Source organism: Chelonia mydas, chromosome 11 (genome assembly GCF_015237465.2).
Source record: "Chelonia mydas isolate rCheMyd1 chromosome 11, rCheMyd1.pri.v2, whole genome shotgun sequence".
Lineage (NCBI taxonomy): Eukaryota > Metazoa > Chordata > Testudines > Cheloniidae > Chelonia > Chelonia mydas.
The window spans coordinates 59,511,088-59,533,621 of NC_051251.2; the positions used below are offsets into that span (position 1 = coordinate 59,511,088).

Sequence of the window (22,534 nt, forward strand, 5' to 3'; positions counted from 1 at the left end):
GGCTGCTCCAATCATGGCTATCCTCAGTGTATTGGCTGGTTGGGGACAGTTTGGACAGGGTTGTGACTTGGCCTCGCCCGGTCCTCAACTCCCTTCTGTGGTGGCTCAATCCACAGCTAGTGTGCGCAGGGGACCCCTTAGTCCGCCCCCAGACGACTCTCTTGTTGGTTATGTATGCAGCAGACATGGGCTGGTGGGTGCACCTGGGAGACCTCAGGACACAAGGCCTCTAGTCTCAGGCGGTGCTTGCTCTCCACATCAGTGTCAGAGAGCTGAGAGTGGTATGCCTGGCATGTCAGACTTTCTGAGCCCCCTTAAGTGGGAGATGTGTATCCGTGATGACAGACAACACCAAGGCAATGTTTTATATCAACAAACCGGGGCGGGTGCACACTCCTCTCCCCTTTGTCAGGAAGCCTTCATGTTGCTGGACTTTTATATAGAGCAGTCAATACACCTGCAAGCATCGTACCTCCCTGGGGTACAGAACAAGTTAGCCGACTATCTCAGCAGGTCGCTTCACGAGCGGACGTTGTGAACTCCATTTTCCATCAGTGGGGCTTTCCCCAGCTAGACCTCTTTGCCACACAGCACAACAGGAAGTGTCAGCAGTTCTGCTCCTTCCTGAATCACAGCCCGGGCTCCATAGCAGACGCATTCCTCCTTCCCTGGGGACGCCTCAGGGCATAGGCGCCGACTTCCCTGTTTTCCCCTGGGTGCTCGACACCCCTCCCTGCCCCCGACTCCATCTCTTTCCACCCCTGCCCCACCTCTATTCCAACTCCTTCCACAAATCTCCACCTCCTCCCCTGAGCATGCCACGTTCCCGCTCCTCCCCCCTCCCTCCCGGAGCTCGTTAATGGCGGCAGCGGCCAGGTGGGAAATGCTGGGAGATAGGTGGAGGAGCAGGGACACTGTGCACTTGGGGTGGGGGGGGAAGGGGAGGACGAGGAGGTGGGGCGGGGCATGAGGGGAGCTTGGCTGCCAGTGGGTGCAGAACACCTACTAATTTTCCCCCCCTGCGTGCTCCAGCCCTTGAGCACCCACACCGTAGGGCTGTCCCTAGGCATACACAGAATATGCAGCTGCATAGGGCACCATGAAATTTGGGGCACCAAATTGCCCCAAATTTCATGGTGCCTTCGGCAGCTGTGTGCTGCATATGTGGCAGCACCAGCTCCAGCGACCAGCCCTATCCCTTGGCCAGCCCCCCCACGGGCTGCACCCACTGCAAGGGGCACGACTGTTCCTGGGGGGGTGTGGGGCCCCAGACAACTCTCTCCGCCCCACCTCTTAGCCTTCCCCCCCCTTGCTCCGCCCCCAGCCCACCCCCATTCCACTCTTCCCCCAGCGACCCCGCACTCACCGGCAGCGGCGGGAAGCAGAGCAACTCAGCCCCAGCCTGCTCTACTCCGCCGGCTCCCAGCTGCGTTGCGGGGGGAGGGGTTGGGGAAAGGACCATCCCCACACACTCACTGGTGGCGGGAACCGTAGCAACGTGCCTGGGAGCTGGCGGAGTAGAGCAGGCTGGGGCCGGTTTGCTCCGCTTCCCACTGCTGCCGGTGAGTGAGGGGGGGACGCCTTCCCCCAAGCCCCCTTCCCTGAGCGACACAGCTGGGGTGGGAGGAGCGAAGCGAGCTGGGTCGTTCTCCTCCTGGCCCCCCCACTAATCCCCTGGGCCACTCTGGGCCTGTGGGCCCCCCAAAGTGGCCCCCCACAGCTCCTGCCTCCCCAGCCCCGCAGGCCTTGAGTACAGCCCAGAACCTGGGGTGTGTGGGGGAGAGAAAAGCAGGTGCTCGGGCACCATAATTGGTAGGGATGGTCCTGGGAGGCTGTCTCCTATACATGTTCCCATCTACCCCTCTCATTCACAAGGTGCTCCTGATGATATGGAGGGATCAAGTGGTGGTAATATTGATAGCCCCAGCAACACTGATACACATCTCTCCTGAAAATGTCCGTGGAAGCCCCAGTCACACTGCTGCTCTTCCCTGACTTAATAACTCAGGATCACGGCTGTCTCCAGCACCCAAACCTTAAGTTATTGCACCTCACGGCGTGGAAGCTCCATGGCTAAATCTGGTGGAGCTTTCTTGTTTGAACCAGGTTAGACAAGTCCTCTTTGGCAGTAGGAAACCCTCCACCAGGGCCACGTACCTTGCCAACTGGAAGAGATTCTCAATCTGGTCAGCACAGCACCGTTCATCCCTGACGCTCACCTCTATTCCACTCATATTGGACTACCTTCTCCGTCTCGAGCAGCAGGGGCTGTCCATGTTATCAATAAGGCTTCACTTGTCCGCCATCTCTGCCTTCCATTCAGGCACGGAGGACCAGTCCTCTTCACCAACCCTATGGTCAGCAGTTTCCTCAAAGGTCTCGACAGGCTATATCTGCAAGTTCGACAGCCAGTCCTGCCCTGGGACCTCAACCTTGTCCTTTCCAGGCTCATGGGACTGCCCTTTGAACAACTAGCAACATTTTCCCTGCTCTACCTCTCATACAAGGCCGCATTTCTGGTAGCGATAACCTCAGCCAGGAGGGTGTCTGAGCTCAGGGCCCTAACATCAGAGCCTCCTTACACTGTGTTCTATAAGGACAAGGCTCAGCTCACGCCACACCCAGCTTTCCTCCCGAAGGTTGTCTCCCATTTCCACATGAACCAGAGCATCTTCCTCCCAGTGTTCTATCCTAAGCCACACTCAAGCGGCGGGGAGCAGAGACTTCACTCATTGGATGTCTGCAGACATCCAGCCTTTTACATTGAGAAAACAAAGCTGTTCCAAAAGTCTGTACAACTTTTCGTGGCTGCAGCAGACAGAATGAAAGGTCTTCCAGTCTCTTCTCAACGAATTTCGTCATGGATCACATCCTGAATCCAAAAGTGTTGCAAACTGGCAGAGGTGCTTTCCCCTCAGCTCACTCCACCAGGGTGCAGGTTTTCACCCAGGAAATATGAAGAGAGGCGATGTCCTCCATACACACTTTCACCACGCACGATGCGATCACCCAGCAGGCCAGAAACAATGCGGCCTTTGGTAGAGCAGTGCTCCTATCAGTGGACAACTCCGACCCCACCCCCATAACTTAGGTTTGGGAGTCACCTGATTGGAATTGACATGAACAAGCACTAGAAGAAGAAAAAAAACCATTTATTTGAGTTGTAGTGTTCATGTCCATTCCAATACCCACCCTCCTGCCCCACTGTCGGAGTAGCTGACAAGAAGGAACTGAAGGGTGGTCAGGTCGGCAGGGTACTATATTGAGCGCCATGAGGGCACGACTCCAGGGGGTGCCCAGGCCGACCCTTTTGATACTGCTAGGGGAAAAAATCTTCCAACTGTCATGCACGCAGCACACGCACACCTAATTGGAATGGACATGAACATATCTTGAAGAACAATAGTTATGAGAAGGTGAGTAACAGTTTTTTCAGGTGCAGGAGGAGGCTCTGGGCTGGGGGATGGAGCCGTGCGGTTTCAAGTATGAGAGGGGGCTCCGGGCTCAGGCAGGGGGTTGGGGTTCCAGGGTGGGGCAGAAATTAGGGGTTCAGTGTGCGGGAGGAGTATGTGACCCTTCTTGACCCTCCCAGGCGTCGCCTTTGTAGGTACTCAACTTTAGGCACTCAAGTTTGCAAATTTTGGACAAGTGATTTGCCCAAACAATTAAAGGAGTATCTGAGATGGGCAGAAAACTCAAGTAAAATGTACTGTCACAAATGTAATGTGGCTAAGTTAACACTGCTGTACAGATTTTTACTACTGAATTTCCTGACCTATGCGTAGCTAATTTATTGCATTAACTTTTTTGCATTTAATTTCTAGCACTGGAGAAAGGTGGTAAATAGTGAAGATTGTCCTTTATTGCTCAAGGACATTCACTGAGCAATCCTGGCAGCCAGTGACAAATAATATCATACATGGAGCAAACCATGAGGAGATAGTGCTCCTCAGTTAAAATGACATAAATTGTGCTGGTTACCAGTCTTTCACACATTTAGTGCGTAAAATAGTTTCACCTAAATTACTTTAGTCTTAAGGCCTTCCTGAGTTCATGCCCACAACCATTTACCTGAATATTTGGCATTAGCACAAAGATGTATAAGGATTGTTTCTATCAGAATATTTTTCCATAATATTTTAATTAAAATATTTTTAAAAACACTTAATACAAACAAGATAATGTATACTAATAGAGCAAGGCTAAGCACAGTAACAATATATTACTAATAATTTATGAGGTACAATTTAACATTTACTTGATAATGTGATTATAAATAGGTAATCACACTGATAATATTCAATAGCAATATCGTGTTTGCAAGCCATTACTGAAGTGAGTTTCAAGTGTAGAAAGTTATTTTCAGTAACAAAGAAGGAAGGCTATTTTGCCAGTTGTGGTAGGTAGGGAGCTATGGTAAGAGAGGTTCATGTATCAGTTTTGTCATGGTTTAAAGTTGAGGAGCTTTTCCCAAACAATCTGAACATATGAACAATAAGGCAGTTAACAAGTTATTTTTACAGGTTTTATTGCAGGGATATGAAATAGGAATCTATCAGATAACTAATACTGAAAAGTTTACAGCAAAAAGTATTAGCAGTATCCCAAAAGTCTCCCAGAGAGCTGGCATCCGCATCAGTAAAGACAAATAACACCAAAGTTTAGACCATCACTCTGGCTGAGTAACTGTGCTCTCATTACTGATTTACTGCATTTAGGACTAACAACAATTAATTGGGCAGTCCTATACCTAATGAAAGACACTTAGGACAGCTTGATAACAATTCTTAAAGACCTAGGTTCAATTCCCTATTCATCTTCTGACTTTGGACACACCTCACTTGGTCTCTGTGTGCCCTAATTTCTCATCTGTAAAATAGGAATGATAGTAGTCCCTGGCCTGGGGTGGGCAGGGTGGCTCCAAGCAGAAATACACTAAAGAACCCTGAGTCATTATGGTGATGGGGGCCAGCTATCTACCTTAGCTTGAATTTTAGACAGATGTTGTTAGATAGAATGAGTGAGTTGTGTAACTGATGCAAAAAATTACATGTGCACATATGTGATCTAAATCAAAGATCTGTTCAAAGAGTGGTATGCCACACCACTGCTTGGATTTACATCCCTACCTCACTTTTACAGGCCACTTCTGTAACTCATAGCTCTAAAATGGCTTGGTCTAGAACAGAGGTGGGTAAACTATGGCCCATGGGACCATCCGGCCCGGCCTGGCCCTTGAGCTCCTAGCCAGGGAGGCTAGCCCCCCGCCCCGCAGCCTTAGCTCACTGTGCCACCAGCACTCTGGGCAGCGTGGCTGGTTGACACCAGGAAGTGCAGCGGCATGGCTGCTAGTCCTGCCTCTCTGAGGGGCATGGGAAGAGGACACGGAGTGTGGGGGCTGGATAAGGGGCAGGGAGCAGTTGGATGGAACAGAGGTTCAGGGAGGGCAGTCGGGGGACTGGGAGCGGTTTGATAGGAGTGGGAGTCCTGGGGGCAGACAAGGAGCAGTGGGTGGTTGGACGGGGCGGATGGGGAACAGGGGGGTTGGACAGGCGTGGGAGTCCTGGGGGGCCTGTCGGGGTGTGGATATGGGTTGGGGCAGTCAAGGGACAAGGAGCAGAGGGGTTGGATAGGGGTGGGGTCCCGGGGGGCAGGTATTGGTGGGGGTCCTGGGAGGGGACAGTCAGGGGAAAAGGAGCAGGGGGATGGGTTGGATGGGTCAGGAATTCTGAGGAGAGCAGGAAGTGGCAGATAGGGGGTGGGGGCCGGGCTGTTTGGGGAGGCACAGCCTTCCCTTCCCAGCCCTCCATACAGTTTCACAACCCGCAATGTGGCCCTCAAGCCAGAAAGTTTGCCCACCCCTGGTCTAGAAACTACCCACTTACTTGTTGTGGTGGGTGACAACTGCCTTTTGCTGAATGTGTGGAGCCAGTGCAGGGGCTGTGGGGTGAGCGCTGGTTGTGAGTGTACAGAGAGCACACGGGCCGTACAGAGATTTATAACCATAACTTACCTGGCCACCTGCTGCTGCTAGCACCTGCTGGACTGAGGCCGAGGTGAGGGGCGTGTGTGGCGGAATAGAAGAGTGGAGGGAGTCGAGCGCCCAGGTGAGGCGATGGGGTGGGCTGCAGCGTGAGGCGGATTGGGCCGGTGGCGCGGGCAAGGGGCTAGGGCACGCGCACATGCACCTACCGTAGTGCCGCTTTAAGAGCCCGCACCCGGCCACTCAGGAGCGCGCCCCGTAGCCAATCAGGACGCTGTAGCGGCGCGAGCGGGGCTGAGGCGTGTCCAATAGCAGGCGGCGGAGGGCGGTGCGGGCGTCTGGGGCACTATTGTTGATGAGGCACACGGAGCAGGCGGGTCGGCTGTTGGCAGCGCGAGGGGCCTTGCGCTCGGGGAGGGGGGGTGCGAGGTGTTTACACCCCTTTGAGGAGCCGTCCGCGGTCTCTCCCGACGCCCCGCTTCCCGGAGCTGGACACGCGATGTCCCACCAGCGCGTGAGGCGCAATGGCTCCCCCACGCCTGCTACCTCCTTGGGGGGAGGAGGGGCAGCCGTGGCGGCAGGCGGAGGAGCGGGCAGCCGCCTGCAGCCCATGCGGGCCACGGTGCCCTTCCAGCTCAAGCAGCAGCAGCAGCAACATGGCAGCCCCACGAGGAGCGGCGGCGGCGCCGCGAGCGCCGCAGGCGGGGGTCTCTCACGCGCGGCGCCTGCCTCGCGCAGCACCAGCCCCACGCGCGCAGCGCCCCCGAACGGCGGCGGCGGCAGCGCGCGCGCCGGCCCCGCGGTGGCCACGCAGACGCCCGGGGGAGGGGGCGGCAGCGGCCCCGCCGCCTCTGCCTCCTCGCGTGGCAGCCCCACGCGCGCCGGCGGGGCAGGAGCGCGTGGGAGCCCCCCGCGCCCTCACCAACTGCCGCCCCCTCCTCCCCCGCCACCCCCTCCTCCGCCAAGCTCTGTTCTCTCCCCCTGCGCCTCCCCCGCCCCGCCCTTGCCGGAGGGCAGTGCCAGTGCCTCGGCTGGCAGGGTCCGGCATCGCCAGCGGCGGCGCTCCCCAGAGCAGGGCAGGAGCTCCCCGGAGAGGAAGAGCCCCAGCTCCCCCGTCTGCAAAGGTGAGTGAGGGCCGGGGGGCGCTGCATGACAGGGGGTGGCAGGAAGGCCCTATGTCTGCGGGTGGGCACAGTGGTAGCAAAGGGAGGGGGAATGGTGGCTGGGGACCCTGTCAGGTGGAAAGGGGTGGTTGGCTTGGGCATTGGAAACATGGGTCATGGCGGTGATGGTGCCTGGGGCCCCAAAGTGGTAGGGAGTGGTCCGCGTGGGGCAATGGAAATGTGGGTTGTGGTGGCTCAGTCTGCGTGGTTAGGGTGGGTAGGAGATGCAGCCTCTGGGGGTGATGGCAGTGCTTGGCCCAATGTGGCTGCACTGAGTGGTGAAGTGCCACTGCATCCAAGGTGGTAGTGGAAACTTTTTCTGTCAGGGTATGTTTACACTGCAATTAAAAACCTGCAGCTGGCCCATACCAACTAACTCAGGCTTGCAGGGCTTGGGCTAAGGTGCTGTTTATTATGGTGTAGTTGTTTGAGCGTGGGCTGGAGCCTGGGACCCCTCAAAGGAGTCAGCTGGCGTGAGCCAGCCACAGATTTTTACTTGCCGTGTAGACATATCCTTGGATGTTCCAGCTCCTCAGTATATCACTTGTTGCAGAGGAAAGTATTGTTTAGTGTGGGCTTGAAACTCAGCACATTCTGTGTTCTATGCCTGGTTCCTCCCCTGACTTAAGTGTCTTTGAGCAAGTCACTTGAGAATCAGACAAAGTGATGTCTGTCTGTAATTTGGGAGTAATGATTTTTGCTTTGGTGGCAGAGGGGGACATGATTAACTTCTTGAATAGCAATTTACGTACTTAAAGTACTGTGTAAGAACAAGTATTTCTGGAGGGCAGAGAAGGTTTGGGAGGGTGAGGAAAGGATGGGGATGCGCTCAGACTTGTCTGACTTCAGGACCAGTTTAACGTCACTTATTGGCTTGCTGTAATGTTTATGTAGTGAATGGCTGATGCCACTATTACTCTTTTCACTTGCTAGTTCTATCATCTTTCAGTTACAGAGTGGCAGTATTGCAGTATTTTTTTACACTGTTCTTAGTATTTACGGAAAGCAAAAAGCTTAAAGGGAGAAGAAAATGAGATAAAATACTCAGCCCTTCTGTAGAACACTGGCTCTCAAACAGGAGTCCAGGGTCCCCTGGGGTCCCCCAACAGGTTTCAGGGAATCCACCAAGGACTGAGCTTGAGGCCCACTATCTCCACCACCTGATCAATGGGCCACCCAGCCTTTCTGGGTTGGGGGGCGGACGCAACCAAAAATTGCAGCGTCACTGCAGAAGAGGCACCTCCCCCTGCCATCAGAAGGGGTTGCCTCCCCGACAATGGCTCCATAAGCAGGCAGCAGCTAGCCAAGGAGAGACACCACTGCTCTGCCATACTACTATATCAGCACTTCAGGGAGCAGGGCCAAAAGGAAAGTAGAAATCTGGGGGGGCAGCGGCACATGACTCTGTGTGCCCCGTGCATTGTCTCTGATTGGCGGTTTGCCGGTTTGTCAATTTAGGTTTAGGGGTCCATGAGTAAAAAATGGTTTTGAACCACTGCTGTAGACTACTAGTCCCAATTCAGACCCATGAGCTGTGTGATACTTGCAAACAGTTGTCTGGATTCTAAGATTGCACTGGGACCATACAAAGGGAACAATGAAAACTCCTTGATTTCCATCATGGTGCTGCTGCCCATGAGTCTGTGATCAGGAGGAGGTAATTGAAGTATTAATTTTAGACTACTCAAAATGTTTTAAATGTCTGTGCAGTGCCTCTCTCACTAACTGCCACCAGTGTCAGCCCTGCAGAATGATGTGTGTGCAGGGGAGTGATGACAAACTTTCAATATAATGAAGCATTTTGGGAACAGCACATGCTACTATTAGTAAATTGTGTAGATAATTAACATACATTTCCTAGGAAACGAAAACTTAAGGGATATGTAGAAGCTGAAGATGGTACTAGATGCTTGCATATTCAGTTTAGTTTTGGCTTAAATAGTTTGTATGCAGGAGCGTTCCTCATAGTTTAGTTTGTGTAGGCTGAGCTTATTATATATACCAAGGGCTCTTTGCATCCCTGCATTCCCCCCACAAGCTCCTTTATGCTTCTCTCTCATACCTCTCCCCCCCCCCCCCCCCCCGCAACTTCCCATCTCCTTGTTGGGGGAAGTTGGAGGGACCTCAGAAGGAGGGATACAGAGCCGCTGTCATCGAGGGCATGGGGGGGAGTGGGAATGACCGTGTAAACAGAGGTGCTGGTATTGGGAAGAGAATGGGGGATCCTGGTATGGGAGCAGGGGGAATGGAGGGACATACAATTCCTGGCAGGGGGAGATTATGGGAGACATTAATGGGTGCCGTGAATGTAGTTGTTTTGAATGATCTATAGACCATTGCAAAGGTGCTTGAGGCTGTGGCTATGCCAACAAGCCAGCAGGGGCTTCATGTGTCCCTGTTTTCGCTCTTTCCATTTTCTGACCACCACCCCTCTGCCCCAAATAAAATCAGTAAAGTTCTGGCCATTGATGCCTAGAATATTCCCTGTGATCCTGGAATTAATTGGATGTGGTGTTCAAAAGTTATCACATTACAGATGCAGAGAAGTGTTATTGAATTGAATGTAAAAAAACTCAGCCTGAAAAAGTGTGAGGGAGTATTTATAATTATTTTTCCCTACAAGACTGTGAAGCATGCGACAAGTTATGGCTACTGAAGTTGTTACTGTCTCATGAAGTTGCCTATGCTGATCCACACTATAGAATTCATGTCTCAGTAGTTGTAATTTTCAATGCTTTCACCTCCCCCAGACTGAAAGCCTCATTTTGTTCAATGTTTGTCTTATCTGGCCAGGGGAGATATACAAGATTGCTTCTGAACCTGTGTTTCAGGTGGCAGTGTACAGTCCTTTGTCAGACCATTAGACAGAAGCACAGTCCTGTCTGCAGTCTTCAGTTCCCTAGTCTAGAAAACTGATAAACTTTGCTGTCTATCTGGCTAATTTATTTTGTTTACATAAGAATCAAGGTCTGGAAACATACCAATAACTTGGTCACTAATTGTACATATTTGTGCAAACCTATCTTAAATATATAAAGGAACTACCTGTTCTCTATCGGGATGTGGAAATGCTTTGTACCATAACATGCTTTTAACCAGTAGCAAGTGTCTAAATATTTTAAACAGCAGCTTTTGTGTTGACTGGGAATTATGAAACCAATCTTGTTTTTTATTATGGTTATTACTATTTATACTGAGTGGTCCATTACTTTATATATTGTTGGTAGTTACAATGAGTTGACTAGATTATTTTTCCCCTTGTGTAGGGGGAAAACATGGAGTATTGTTTACTGGTTTTGCTAATAAAATTTGAGCTAGAGACCTGCAAACTACTTCCTGGTGATGTTTAGTTAACCTTCTGCTCAATAGTAATCTCAGCTTTCTAGCTTTTGGAACCGGTTAATGATGGCTTAAACTATTGCACCTATGATTGTAACCACAAGTTTTGGAGGTTAAAATGTGCCTTGGGGTTAGTCAAAATATATCTGCTTCTGAATTGAGATGCTGCTTCATAACCTTTGTGCAATTTTCTACTAAAAGGTCTGATCTTTCTAGCAAGCAGCTGATGAGAAATTTTGAATGGGTAAGTTTGCTACAACCTGCTTGACTCAGTGTTTGACTAGGACTGATACTCGAAGCTTAGAAATATGACTAGCTGTCTTGATTTGTAGCTTAGGGATTTTGAACTGAGTTAGGACTTAAATAAGGATTGACATTTAACTTGATTTGCTGTTTGATTTTTTTTTTCTTAGTGACCGCTGTCTAGTTCTTCCTATGCATCTGACTTGTAAACTCAGAAGAAGTTGAGGTCCATCAGCTTTTACTCTCTTCTTGGTGTTAAGCCTTTTTCTGTGCTCCAGTTTGACTGGAGGCTAAGTGTTGGCATCACTCTTTGGAAAAAACCTTCACATATTGGTCACCAGCCTTTGATTAAATGCTTCAGAGATCAGAAATGTATTAGGCACCAGATAGATAATTTTTCCTTCTCGTGGGAATGGCTCTCTGTAATTATGTCCGCTAGTAGCCTAATTAGTAGCTGTATAAAATATATAATATATTTTAGCCACATGTGATTGGTTTCTTGATTCTCATGTTTGTTTAGGTGAGAGTTCAATAGATCTTGGCTCCAGGACTCTTATTCTTAAATAGTATGAACAAAGTACCAGTGCACCAACAAAGATTTTGTTACCTTAACGGTGAATTAACTGCAACAGGGTGTACTTTTTCCATATATTTTTTTCCCTGCTGCTTTCACTGAGGACAAGAAATGTCTTTCTCCAGCTCCCTCAGTCTAGATACTGATTAATTTGTTCACTTTATTCCCACTCTCTTGTCTCCTTCACAGTGTCCCCTTTCTTGGATTTTTATGTTTGGTAGAGCTGCTAGCTCCTTTTGGCCTGTCAGAACCATGTATTATTATTCAGAGTAACCTGTGTTACAGTGCGATCTAGGAACCCCCACAAAGGAACATGTTTTTTGTTGTGCTAGTCACTGTAAAAACAAATAACAGGCAAGACCATCTCTGTTCCAGAAAGCACACAGAGTGGATGAAATAGACAAACAGAAAGAGGAGCCAACTGAAAGTTGGGTGAAGAAGGTTTAACGAAAAATAGCCAAGTTTAGTAGAATAAGCACGAGATGATTTTCCACTGTCCTAACCATTGACATAGGCTGCTTTTGGGAAGGCAGAGAGGTTCCTCTCAGAGCTCTTATTAGTGCCTTCTGTTGTTGTTGTTTTTTCCCCTTCATCTTCCATTCCTCTATGCTTAGCAGCAGTCTGGTAGGGGGAGAGAGTTCTTTTCTGGAACAGCAAAGGGAGGCTGTGGATGTTCTTAATACAGGAGCTGTTTTCACAGCATTTCTAAGCAACTGCAATGGTGTAGCCGGACCCAGAAGTAAGATCAAGGGGTGCAATGTCAACAAGTGACATTCTAATTTGGGGCCAAATTAATGATCTAGGAACAAGTTCTCACTATTCACTATTCTAGTAACTCATCTCTCCCCGTTGAGAGAGTGCCCCTCAAATTGTATCTTCTAACTGATTTGGCTGTTAGTACTAGAACTGGGGAGAAAATGTGTGCTATTGGGGAACCTTGGCTTCCAAACTGTCACTAGAGATTAGAGTATCCTTTTGCCAAAAATGTCCCGGGGAGGACCCACTTCTGGGCATGTTACTTCTTTTTGCCTTCCATCCACATCTTCGGATTTCTCCAAACAGGGACTCCTAGTTTAAAACCACTCAGTTTCTCCAAGTGTTCACTGACTGATCACCCCAGCTTTAAATTATTTGAACAGCCTATTTGACTCGGAAAAGTCTCTCTCTATTCTCCCCTTCTGGCCCCTTCCAGAACTTTTTTTTTTAACACCTCTGATTAGCTTTGCTTCTTCAAGCCCTATTTGCAAGATACCTTGAGGATGCAGCTCATTAATCTGGAAATAACTCCGCTTGTTCAGGGATGTGCATGCATGTGTATTCTACTAATCTAAAAGAAGTCTACTGCATGTTCACACCACTAATGCTTCCTGTGGTTCGCAAGCCAGTTGCGAGCAATGCCTTTTGGGTTGGTATCTGCTTCTTGGGTGTTGTGATGGGGAATCATCTCCTTAGACCATGTTCCCTATTGGTCAGAACTGTGGTCAGCAATACCACCTAGTGGTTCAGGTCCAGGGGGCTGGCAGTAGTACATAGTGTTTCAAGTCCAGGGAGTTGGTGGAATGGGAACCTGGGCCCTCCCACTCCTCTGGGTTCCATCCCAGGGCCCTGAGGCAAGCAGTTCAGGTGTGTGATCTGGGCTACGGTATCACCCAGTTTACTCCCTGGGTTACTTCTGCCATATCCTGGCCTCTCCAGAGGCAAAGTGAAAGCCTGGCTTATGGTCTGCACAGTACCCTCTTCCCCAAGAAGGAGGTCAAGAGATTGCCTTCCCCACTTAGGAGCAACAGCTCCCCATCTCTTCTGTAGTGACTAGTAGTTCTGAGTTGAGGCTGGCTTCACGGCAATATGAGATTCCTGCTGGATGCCCATAGAGCTGCCACTGCAGGTCTGCTCCCTTGCGCAAACTGCCATGACTGAGCTGTGCTGCGTCCTTTTAAGATACACACCCGTTGAGAGCACACCCAGCATGTGTGGCTGGGTGGAGTCTCCTGTGACCAGAGCTACTCCTTAACCCGTTGTTCCCCAGTGTGGGATTGGTACACGATCACAGGTGTTTATGAACTTAGTGGTCATTTTTGATAGCCAGACAGAGAAAGGAAAGCATCCAGGTACACTACTATCTAGATGATAGTGAAGTCTTACTTTTTACAAGGTTGTAGCGGTCCTTATGTGTAGTGCAATGCTGGTACTATATCTTCATGGTTTCATCATGAATTGCCAGAAGAGTTCCCTGATTTCATGTCACAAACTTCTCTTTAGGATCATTCTTGACCCAAACTCACTCTTGTTTCACTTCTCGAAGAAAAAGTTGTGGAAATAAGCTTCTTCAGACTGCTGAGGAGCCAGTTGTAAGTAAATAGGGATTATGGTAGCACAAGTAGACTTATGGTTCCTTTGCACCATACACCACCTTCACAGCTTCATCCAATGGGAAGATTAGAAGTTGCTCCTACAAGTGACACACCCAGGTTTGACAGACCAATTTGGTCACTTTACCAAGTAGACAGAGGGAATATTCCTATAGTTTAAATAATTATTACACTGCTTTTGAAGATGAATACATACACTTCTCTGGAAGTTTTTTTCCCCCTGCTTGGAGCATATATTTCTATTGTTGGCTGCTACTTTTCAGTAGTTAGATGGAGGGAGCAGTAGGTATCTACCCAAAGGTGATTAAAATTACAAGTAGGAGAGCTAACCCTACATTGATTTTTTTGAGGCCTATAACTTCCTTTTTTCTTATATAGTAAAAGCTTTGTTATCCGGTATGTTGGGGGGAATGGGAGTGCCAGTTAATCAAAAATTCCAGTTAACTGAATTATACTTACCAATGGAATACCAATTTTTAAAGAATTAAAAGACAATAAAATGAATAAAGTATAAAATAGTATACAGGTACTCACCAATCCAGTAGTGATACTGCATTGCAGAGTAGTTGGTTTCTTGAAGCACTTAGGTGTATATGGGTAAAGCTTTCTATACAGTAGGCTATTTTATGACAGACACTACATATCACTATGGGCAGCGCATGGCGTACACCCAGATCACTAAAAATACATAACACTAAAACTATACTGAGCATAATTTAATCTTTCTTTGATGATTCAGAAGGCACTTCAGGATCTTGCAGTACCTCTGGGTCGTCATTATCAACATCAATTATCATTGTAGATGTAGGAGTTGTAGGAGATTGGGCTGAATCTGTAATGACCCTATGACACACCCTGGAAGCTGCTTTTTTGAATAAATCCCTGATATCAGCTTGCTTACTTTACTTCTACACAAAAGAGGCAGAAGACGAGTGCAGAAAATGCAATTGCATAGCCTCCTGGGCAGCATAGTAGTCCTGGTTACTAGATTGAAGATTTGTATTGGGAGATATCAGAAATGCCGGTTAATAGAGCTTTCCGGTTGATTAAGTGCCAGATAACACAGTTTTTACTATAGTTAAACTGCTTCAGTTACATTTGAGTAGAATGAAGAGGTTTATTGTGTCAGTTATAATTGATTGGGAACTCAAATCTTCTGTTCCAGTATAATTGTTTTTGTATACTTGTACTGGCTATGTGGCTTAAATGTTGGCTTGCTAATTACTTACCTACTGCTGAAGACTTGATGCCAATGTGTACTTAGTCTTGTGTGTGTTGCACAAAATAAGTTTTTATTAAGCTGTAATGTCCTAAAACATGAAAATTAAAAAAAAAAATGTTGGCATCTTTTTTTAATAAGGTTCAGGAAGTAAGCATTTCATCTTATCTTAAAAGTCTGAAACTAAAGTTTCAGTAGCAGTTTTTGCTGGAACATGCAAGTATAGGGTGACCATATTTCCCTATGCTGAATACAGGACATCTGGTAAAATTACTCATATTTAAGTGAGTTCAACAGCAATCAATCACAACTATGCAGTACAAACATTCCAGTTAACATCAAGTTGACTAAACCCCTGTTAAAAAGAAATACTAAGTAGTTGGATTATTTTAATTTACCTTCTTATCTTTAAGGCTTTAGGGCTCACATGGAGAGAGGTGTCACACAGACACTCCTATACACCTCTCTCTCAAAAGATGGGGATGACCGACCGACCCCCCAGGCACTCTCTGCCCTCCATGCCTGGCTGGGCCCCCGGTATGGACCTGCCTCTCCTGGTACCTGGCACCACGTGTTTCAGAGGCAACACATGGGGTGCGGGTGGTGTGCCATGCAGGGTCACATGCCTCCCCTCCCCACATTTCTGTCAGGGTTCACACCAGAATGTGGCTAGCAGCAGCCTTTTGGCATGTGCGGGAGGGAAGGGACAGCAGCTGCTTCCAGCAGGAAGGGGAAGGGATGACCTGGCTAGTGTCTTTGCAGAGCTCGTGTGTCTGTGTGCCCCATGTTGTCGTGTCCGTACCCCCACCCCCACCCCCAGCTTCCTCCTGTGGTTAAGACCTAAGGATGCATTGTGCAACAGGGCCCAGGGAACTTGACTGTAGGGGCTTCAGTGAACCCAGCGTGATAGGTGGCTCAGCATGGGAGGGTGCCTAGGGGACAGGATGGAGCAGCCCCACACTCTCTCTGGGGGCAGGACTCGGGGTGGGGGGGCTGAAGAGCTAAGCCCCTGCCTAAGCGCTGCTGTGCAGCCTGCAGGGTTGGGGTGCAAACAGGCTGGAAATTGCTTCCACTCCCTCCCCCTGCCACTACAGAGCTTAGCTGAGGGGTGGAGAGGCTTCCCTGTGCCAGTGCTGTGTGGGGCTTCGGCACATGAAGGGCTCGGCTCCTCCTAGCCAGTGTCCCGGGCTGGAGTGTCTTGGGTTTTCCCAGGGCGCCAGCCCAGCCAGAGACAGGGGGCGAAGGAAGGAGCCTGCTGGCCAGGCTGTTAGTGAGCTGAGTGCTCCGACCAGGGGCTGGTTCTCGCGCATCCTGCTCCCGGTGCTGTGTGCCCACCGGAGGGGGAGGGATATGGAGGAGCAGCAGGGCTTGGGGGAGGGGGGGGGGGAAGCATGGTGAGGACAGTGAGAGGGAAAGCACGTAAAGGGCAGATGGGTGGACAGCAGAGGTGACACTTAACTGGCTGCCGCCTGCCCACATGCACCAGCCACCGCAGCTGACAGTGCGCAGCCGGTGCCAGCGGGAAACGGGATGGGGTGGGGCCCTGCTGGCTGAGAGCCAACACGCAGCAAAAGCTGCGCTGATAGACCAGCAGGGGGAGCTGCTGGCCCTTCGTGTTACATCTTTGACCCACCCCTAGCCTTACAAACCACCTCCATTATCTGCCATTGGACCCCCCAACTCACCACTGGTGGGCAGTTGTCTGGTGAGCAGGGATCCGGCCAGCAGCAGGAGCTGCCAGTACTGATGGGGAGGAGACAGAAAATATGGGACAATTTGCCTGTTTTTTAAGAAAAAGTCAGGATGCTTGCAGGAGGGCTTAAATACGGGACTGCCCTTTTAAAAATGGGACATCTGGTCACCCTATGCAAGTAGCTTACATTCCAAGAACTAATAAAGATAACTTAATGTTCCATTATAAATATGCCTTTTTAAAAAGTGTGTTTTCCAATTCTTGCAGCTGCGTCAGCAGCTGGAAAATGTGATACCTGTCTTTGTGATGCATTGGCTGGCAGATGTCCTAGTTTAGGTGACCCCATTATTGGCGGGGGGAGGAGATGGAAGAAAATACCCCAGTGTAAAGTAAATGTACTGAATTTCATTTTTATGGAAGAAGAATGTTGCCCTTATAAATTCTGACTGAATTGTATACACAAATAATTTGCCAGTAGTCTTTATAATAAAAAGTTGACCAATTTAGAGTAGAAAGATAAACTGAATGTGCTTGAAAAATAATGAAAATCACAAATTAGTACTTCTCAAGATAAAAGAAAAGAGCATCAAGAAAGTTGCCAAGATGCTAAGTACAAGGCAATGTATTGCTGCTTAGAGAAGTTAAATTCTTTATAAAATCAGGATCTTTAACATGTGTGGTTTGAGTTTCCCTGAAGGTTTTTGAAGGCAGAAGCAGTAACTTTTTTTTGTCAAATTACAAGCATTTTATTTGTAATAAATAATCCTCCCCTTCAAATACAATAGAACCTCAGAGTTACGAGCACTTCGGGAATTGAGATTGTTCGTAACTCTGAACAAAACGTTTCGGTTCTTTAAAAAGTTTACAGCTGAACATTGACTTAATGCAGCTTTACCATGCAGAAGAAAAATGCTGCTTTTAATCATCTTAATTTAAATGAAGCAAGCATAGTAACAGTTTCCTTACCTTTTAAACTCCCCCCCCTTTTTTTTAGTAGTTTAACACAGTATTGTACTGTATTTGCTTTTTTTTTTTTCCTTCTTTTCCCCCCCCTCTGCTGCTGCCTGATTGCACACTTCCGCTTCAAAAGTGATGTATGGTGACTGGTCAGTTCGTAACTTTGGTGTTTGTAGAAGGTGTCTGAGGTTCTACTATAGTTAAACTATTAAATATTTCAAGAATGCTCCTCGGTGCTTTCTGCAAACTTGATCCCATGTGTGAGTATGTTTGAGGCTCTGTACACAGTGGCACTGTAGGACTGAACTCTGTTGCAGCAACCCCACATTTCACAGCAATTCTAATTTCTTCTGTGGCCATGAAATATCCTCATTCCCATCCCATCTCTCCCACACAGATATCCACAGCTATAGTTTATGGTTGAAAATACGCATTGGTAGATGTAAAACTTGTTTTCTACTGCAATTTATTTTCGTGGATTTTTAAGGCTGGAAGGGACCTTTGTGATCATAGAGTCTGATCTCCTGTATAACGCAGACTATAGAATTTCCCCGAATTCCTATTTGAACTAGAGCACATATTTTAGAAAAACATCTGATCTTGATTTAAAAGTTACTAGTATTGGAGAATCTGCTTCACCCTTTGGGAAGTATTTCTTATGGTTAATTATTGTCAGAGTAGCAGCCATTAGTCTGTATCCGCAAAAAGAAAAGGAGTACTTGTGGCAGCTTAGAGACTAACAAATTTATTTGAGCATAAGCTTTCATGAGCTACAGCTCACTTCATTGGATGCATGCAGTGGAAAATACAGTGGGGAGATTTATATACAAGAGAACATGAAACAATGGGTGTTACCATACACACTGTAACTAGAGTGATCAGGTAAGGTGAGCTATTAGCGGGGGGGGGAGAACCATTTGTAGTGATAATCAAGGTGGGCCATTTCCAGCAGTTGACAAGAATGTCTGAGGAACTGGGGGGAGATAAACATGGGGAAATAGTTTTACTTTGTGTAATGACACATCCACTCCCAGTCTTTATTCAAGCCTAAGTTAATTGTATCCAGTTTGCAAATTAATTCCAATTCAGTAGTCTCTCGTTGGAGTCTGTTTTTGAAGTTTTTTTTGTTGAAGAATTGCCACTTTTAAGTCTGTAATCGAGTGACCAAAGAGATTGAAGAGTTCTCCGACTGGTTTTTGAATGTTATAATTCTTGACGTCTGATTTGTGTCCATTTATTCTTTTACGTAGAGACTGTCCAGTTTGACCAATGTACATGACAGAGGGGCATTGCTGGCACATGATGGCATATATCACATTTGTAGATGTGCAGGTGAACGAGCCTCTGATAGTGTGGCTGATGTGATTAGGCCCTATGATGGTGTCCCCTGAATAGATATGTGGACACAGTTGGCAACGGGCTTTGTTGCAAGGATAGGTTCTTGGGTTGGTGGTTCTGTTGTGTGGTTGCTGGTGAGTATTTGCTTCAGACTGGGGGGGCTGCCTGTAAGCAAGGACTGGCCTGTCTCCCAAGATCTGTGAGAGTGATGGGTCGTCATTCAGGATAGGTTGTAGATCCTTGATGATGCGCTGGAGAGGTTTTCGTTGGGGGCTGAAGGTGATGGCAGGTGGTGTTCTGTTATTTTCTTTGTTGGCCCTGTCCTGTAGTAGGTAACTTCTGGGTACTCTTCTGGCTCTGTCAATCTGTTTCTTCACTTCAGCAGGTGGGTATTGTAGTTGTAAGAATACTTGATAGAGATCTTGTAGGTGTTTGTCTCTGTCTGAGGGATTGGCGCAAATGCGGTTGTATCGTAGAGCTTGACTGCAGACAATGGATCGTGTGGTGTGATCTGGATGAAAGCTGGAGGCATGTAGGTAGGAATAGCAGTCAGTAGGTTTCCGGTATAGGGTGGTGGTTATGTGACCATCACTTATTAGGACTGTAATGTCTAGGAAGTGGATCTCTTGTATGGTCTGGTCCAGGCTGAGGTTGAGGGTGGGATGGAAATTGTTGAAATCATGGTGGAATTCCTCAAGGGCTTCTTTTCCATGGGTCCAGATGATGAAGATGTCATCAATGTAACGCAAGTAGAGTAGGGGCATTAGAGGACGAGAGCTGAGGAAGCATTGTTCTAAGTCAGCCATAAAAGTGTTGGCATACTGTGGGGCCATGCGGGTACCCCTAGCAATGCCGCTGATTTGAAGGTATACGTTGTCCCCAAATGTGAAATAGTTATGGGTGAGGACAAAGTCACAAAATTCAGCCACCAGGTTGGCCGTGACATTATTGGGGATAATGTTCCTGACGGCCTGTAGTTCATCTTTGTGTGGAACGTTGGTGTAGAGGGCTTTTACATCCATAGTGGCCAGGATGGTGTTTTCAGGAAGATCACTGATGGACTGTAGTTTCCTCAGGAAGTCAGTGATGTCTCGAAGGTAGCTGGGAGTGCTGGTACCGTAGGGCCTGAGGAGGGAGTCTACAGAGCCAGACAATCCTGCTGTCAGGGTGCCAATACCTGAGATGATGGGGCGTCCAGGATTTCCAGGTTTATGGATCTTGGGTAGCAGATAGAATACCCCAGGTCGGGTTCTAGCTGTGTGTCTGTGCGGATTTGTTCTTGTGCTTTTTCAGGGAGTTTCTTGAGCAGATGGTGTAGTTTCTTTTGATAACCCTCAGTGGGATCAGAGGGTAATGACTTGTAGAAAGTGGTGTTGGAGGGCTGCCTAGCAGCCTCTTGTTCATATTCCGACCTATTCATGATGACGACAGCACCTCCTTTGTCAGCCTTTTTGATTATGATGTCAGAGTTGTTTCTGAGGCTGTGGATGGCATTGTGTTCTGCATAGCTGAGGTTATGGGGCAAGTGATGCTGCTTTTCCACAATTTCAGCCTGTGCACGTCGGCGGAAGCACTCTATATAGAAGTCCAGTCTGTTTCGACCTTCAGGAGGAGTCCACCCATAATCCTTCTTTTTGTATTCTTGGTAGGAAGGTCTCCGTGGGTTAGTATGTTGTTCAGAGGTGTACTGGAAATATTCCTTGAGTTGGAGATGTCGAAAATAGGATTCTAGGTCACCACAGAACTGTATCATGTTTGTGGGGGTGGAGGGGCAGAAGGAGAGGCCCCAAGATAGGACAGATTCTTCTGCTGGGCTAAGAGTATAGTTGGATAGATTAACAATATTGCTGGGTGGGTTAAGGGAACCACTGTTGTGGCCCTTTGTGGCATGTAGTAGTTTAGATAGATTAGTGTCCCTTTTCTTTTGTAGAGAAGCAAAGTGTGTGTTGTAAATGGCTTGTCTAGTTTTTGTAAAGTCCAGCCATAAGAAAGTTTGTGTGGAAGGTCGTTTTTTTTATGAGTGTTTCAAGTTTTGAGAGCTCATTCTTAATATTTCCCTGTTTGCTGTAGAGGATGTTGATCAGGTGGTTCCGCAGTTTCTTTGAGAGCGTGTGCCACAAGCTGTCAGCATAGTCTGTGTGGTATGTAGATTGTAATGGATTTTTTACCTTCAGTCCTTTTGGTATGATGTCCATCTGTTTGCATTTGGAAAGGAAGATGTCTGTCTGTCTGTATGTAAATTACTCAGCTTGGAACCACCTCCTGCCTGTGTGCCCAGGGACCTTGAGAACCTGTATCTGACTTCAACTGATTCTCCCTGATCTCCATGCTTTCCAGCTTGTTAGTCTATGCTTTTGTCTCCACTACTTTTTTGCTGTAAGCAGGACTCTGTCTTTTGCTCTCCAGGTGCTCATGCTTGGAATAGCCAGGATTTTTCATTGTAATTAAATTAACTCCCCCTTGTGGGGAAAGCTACAGGACAAGAGGCAACTGCAAGCAAACCCAGCATGATAGACTGGAAAAAAAGTTGAGTACCTGGCTTCAGTGTAATACTGGATTCCTTGCCGTCTTGAAAAATGCCAAATTACGTAGCCACTGAATCATTTCTTAGGGCACTGGCAGATTGAATAGAACAAGTAACAGCTCTTCTTTGAGTGCTGGTACCTATGAGTATTCCACTGTGTGTATGCATGCGCTACGTGTCCCTGGAGCCAGAGAGTTTTGAAAGCAGTGCCTGTTGGTCTACATTTGCACCCTAGCTCCCCTTGTACCTTCAACCAAGGAGACAAAAGGCAGGGCAGACTGACCGATTCTCCAGTTCCCTCTTGCAGCCACACGGTTTGTGTTGGAACCTCCAGTATCCAAAGCTTCCCCTTTATTCCTTTTTCTGTGATCATATATATAGACATCTGTAAATAGCATTTAGAGTTTTATCTGATAGTTTCTAGTTAGCTGTTCTCCTCCCCCCCCCCCCATCCCCATGTATCTTTTGGGGGTTATGTGCCACTCTTTTTCAACAACTGAAGTGCAGTAACAATGGACAAATGGGTGTTGAACATCATCCATTCTGGCTATAAATAGCATGCTTTCCTACACCCTTCAAAACTTCCTTTCTCAGCCCTTTTTGGGCACCACTCTCACAAGAAGATTCTCAAACAAGAAGTAGAATCCCTCTTACACTGGGGAGCGATAGGGCGGGTTCCTTTTCAGTACAAAGGGAGAGGTTTTTACTCAACTTAATTTCTGATACCAGAAAAGAAGGCCAGTTGGAGACCAATTTTTGGTCTTTGTCATCTCAACTCTTTTTTGTTTGCAAAGTCAAGTTTCACATGGTCACATTGGCATCTGTAATTCCATCCTTGGAAAAAGACGCGGTTTACAGCTCTCGACATGAAGGATGCCTACTTCCATATGGACGTTCATCCTGCTCACAGATTCTTTCTCAGATTCATACTGGACTCTGACCCCTTTCAATACAAAGTACTCCCTATTGGCATTGATACTGCCCATAGGGTCTTTACCAAGGTGTTCTCTGTAGTAGCAGCCTATATCAGATGCTGTGGTTTCACGGTCTTCCCCTAACTTGACGATTGGCTCCTTGTTGCCAAGTAACACCAAGAGGCTTATGCATCAACTTTGACAATGCTGCAACTTCT

The 22,534-nt window shown here is 47.8% G+C and overlaps 1 protein-coding gene across 2 annotated transcripts in view; it reads left to right on the plus strand.

Annotated features, from left to right (window-relative positions):
* The first annotated feature begins 6,338 nt into the window (after positions 1–6,338).
* FAM117B (family with sequence similarity 117 member B) overlaps positions 6,339–22,534 on the plus strand; it is an 88,119-nt gene continuing 71,923 nt past the window's right edge. For both annotated transcript variants that reach the window (XM_037912428.2, XM_043525716.1), the window contains exon 1: positions 6,339–7,107. In XM_037912428.2, the coding sequence (XP_037768356.1) occupies positions 6,339–7,107 (769 nt within the window). The remainder of the gene's footprint in view (positions 7,108–22,534) is intronic.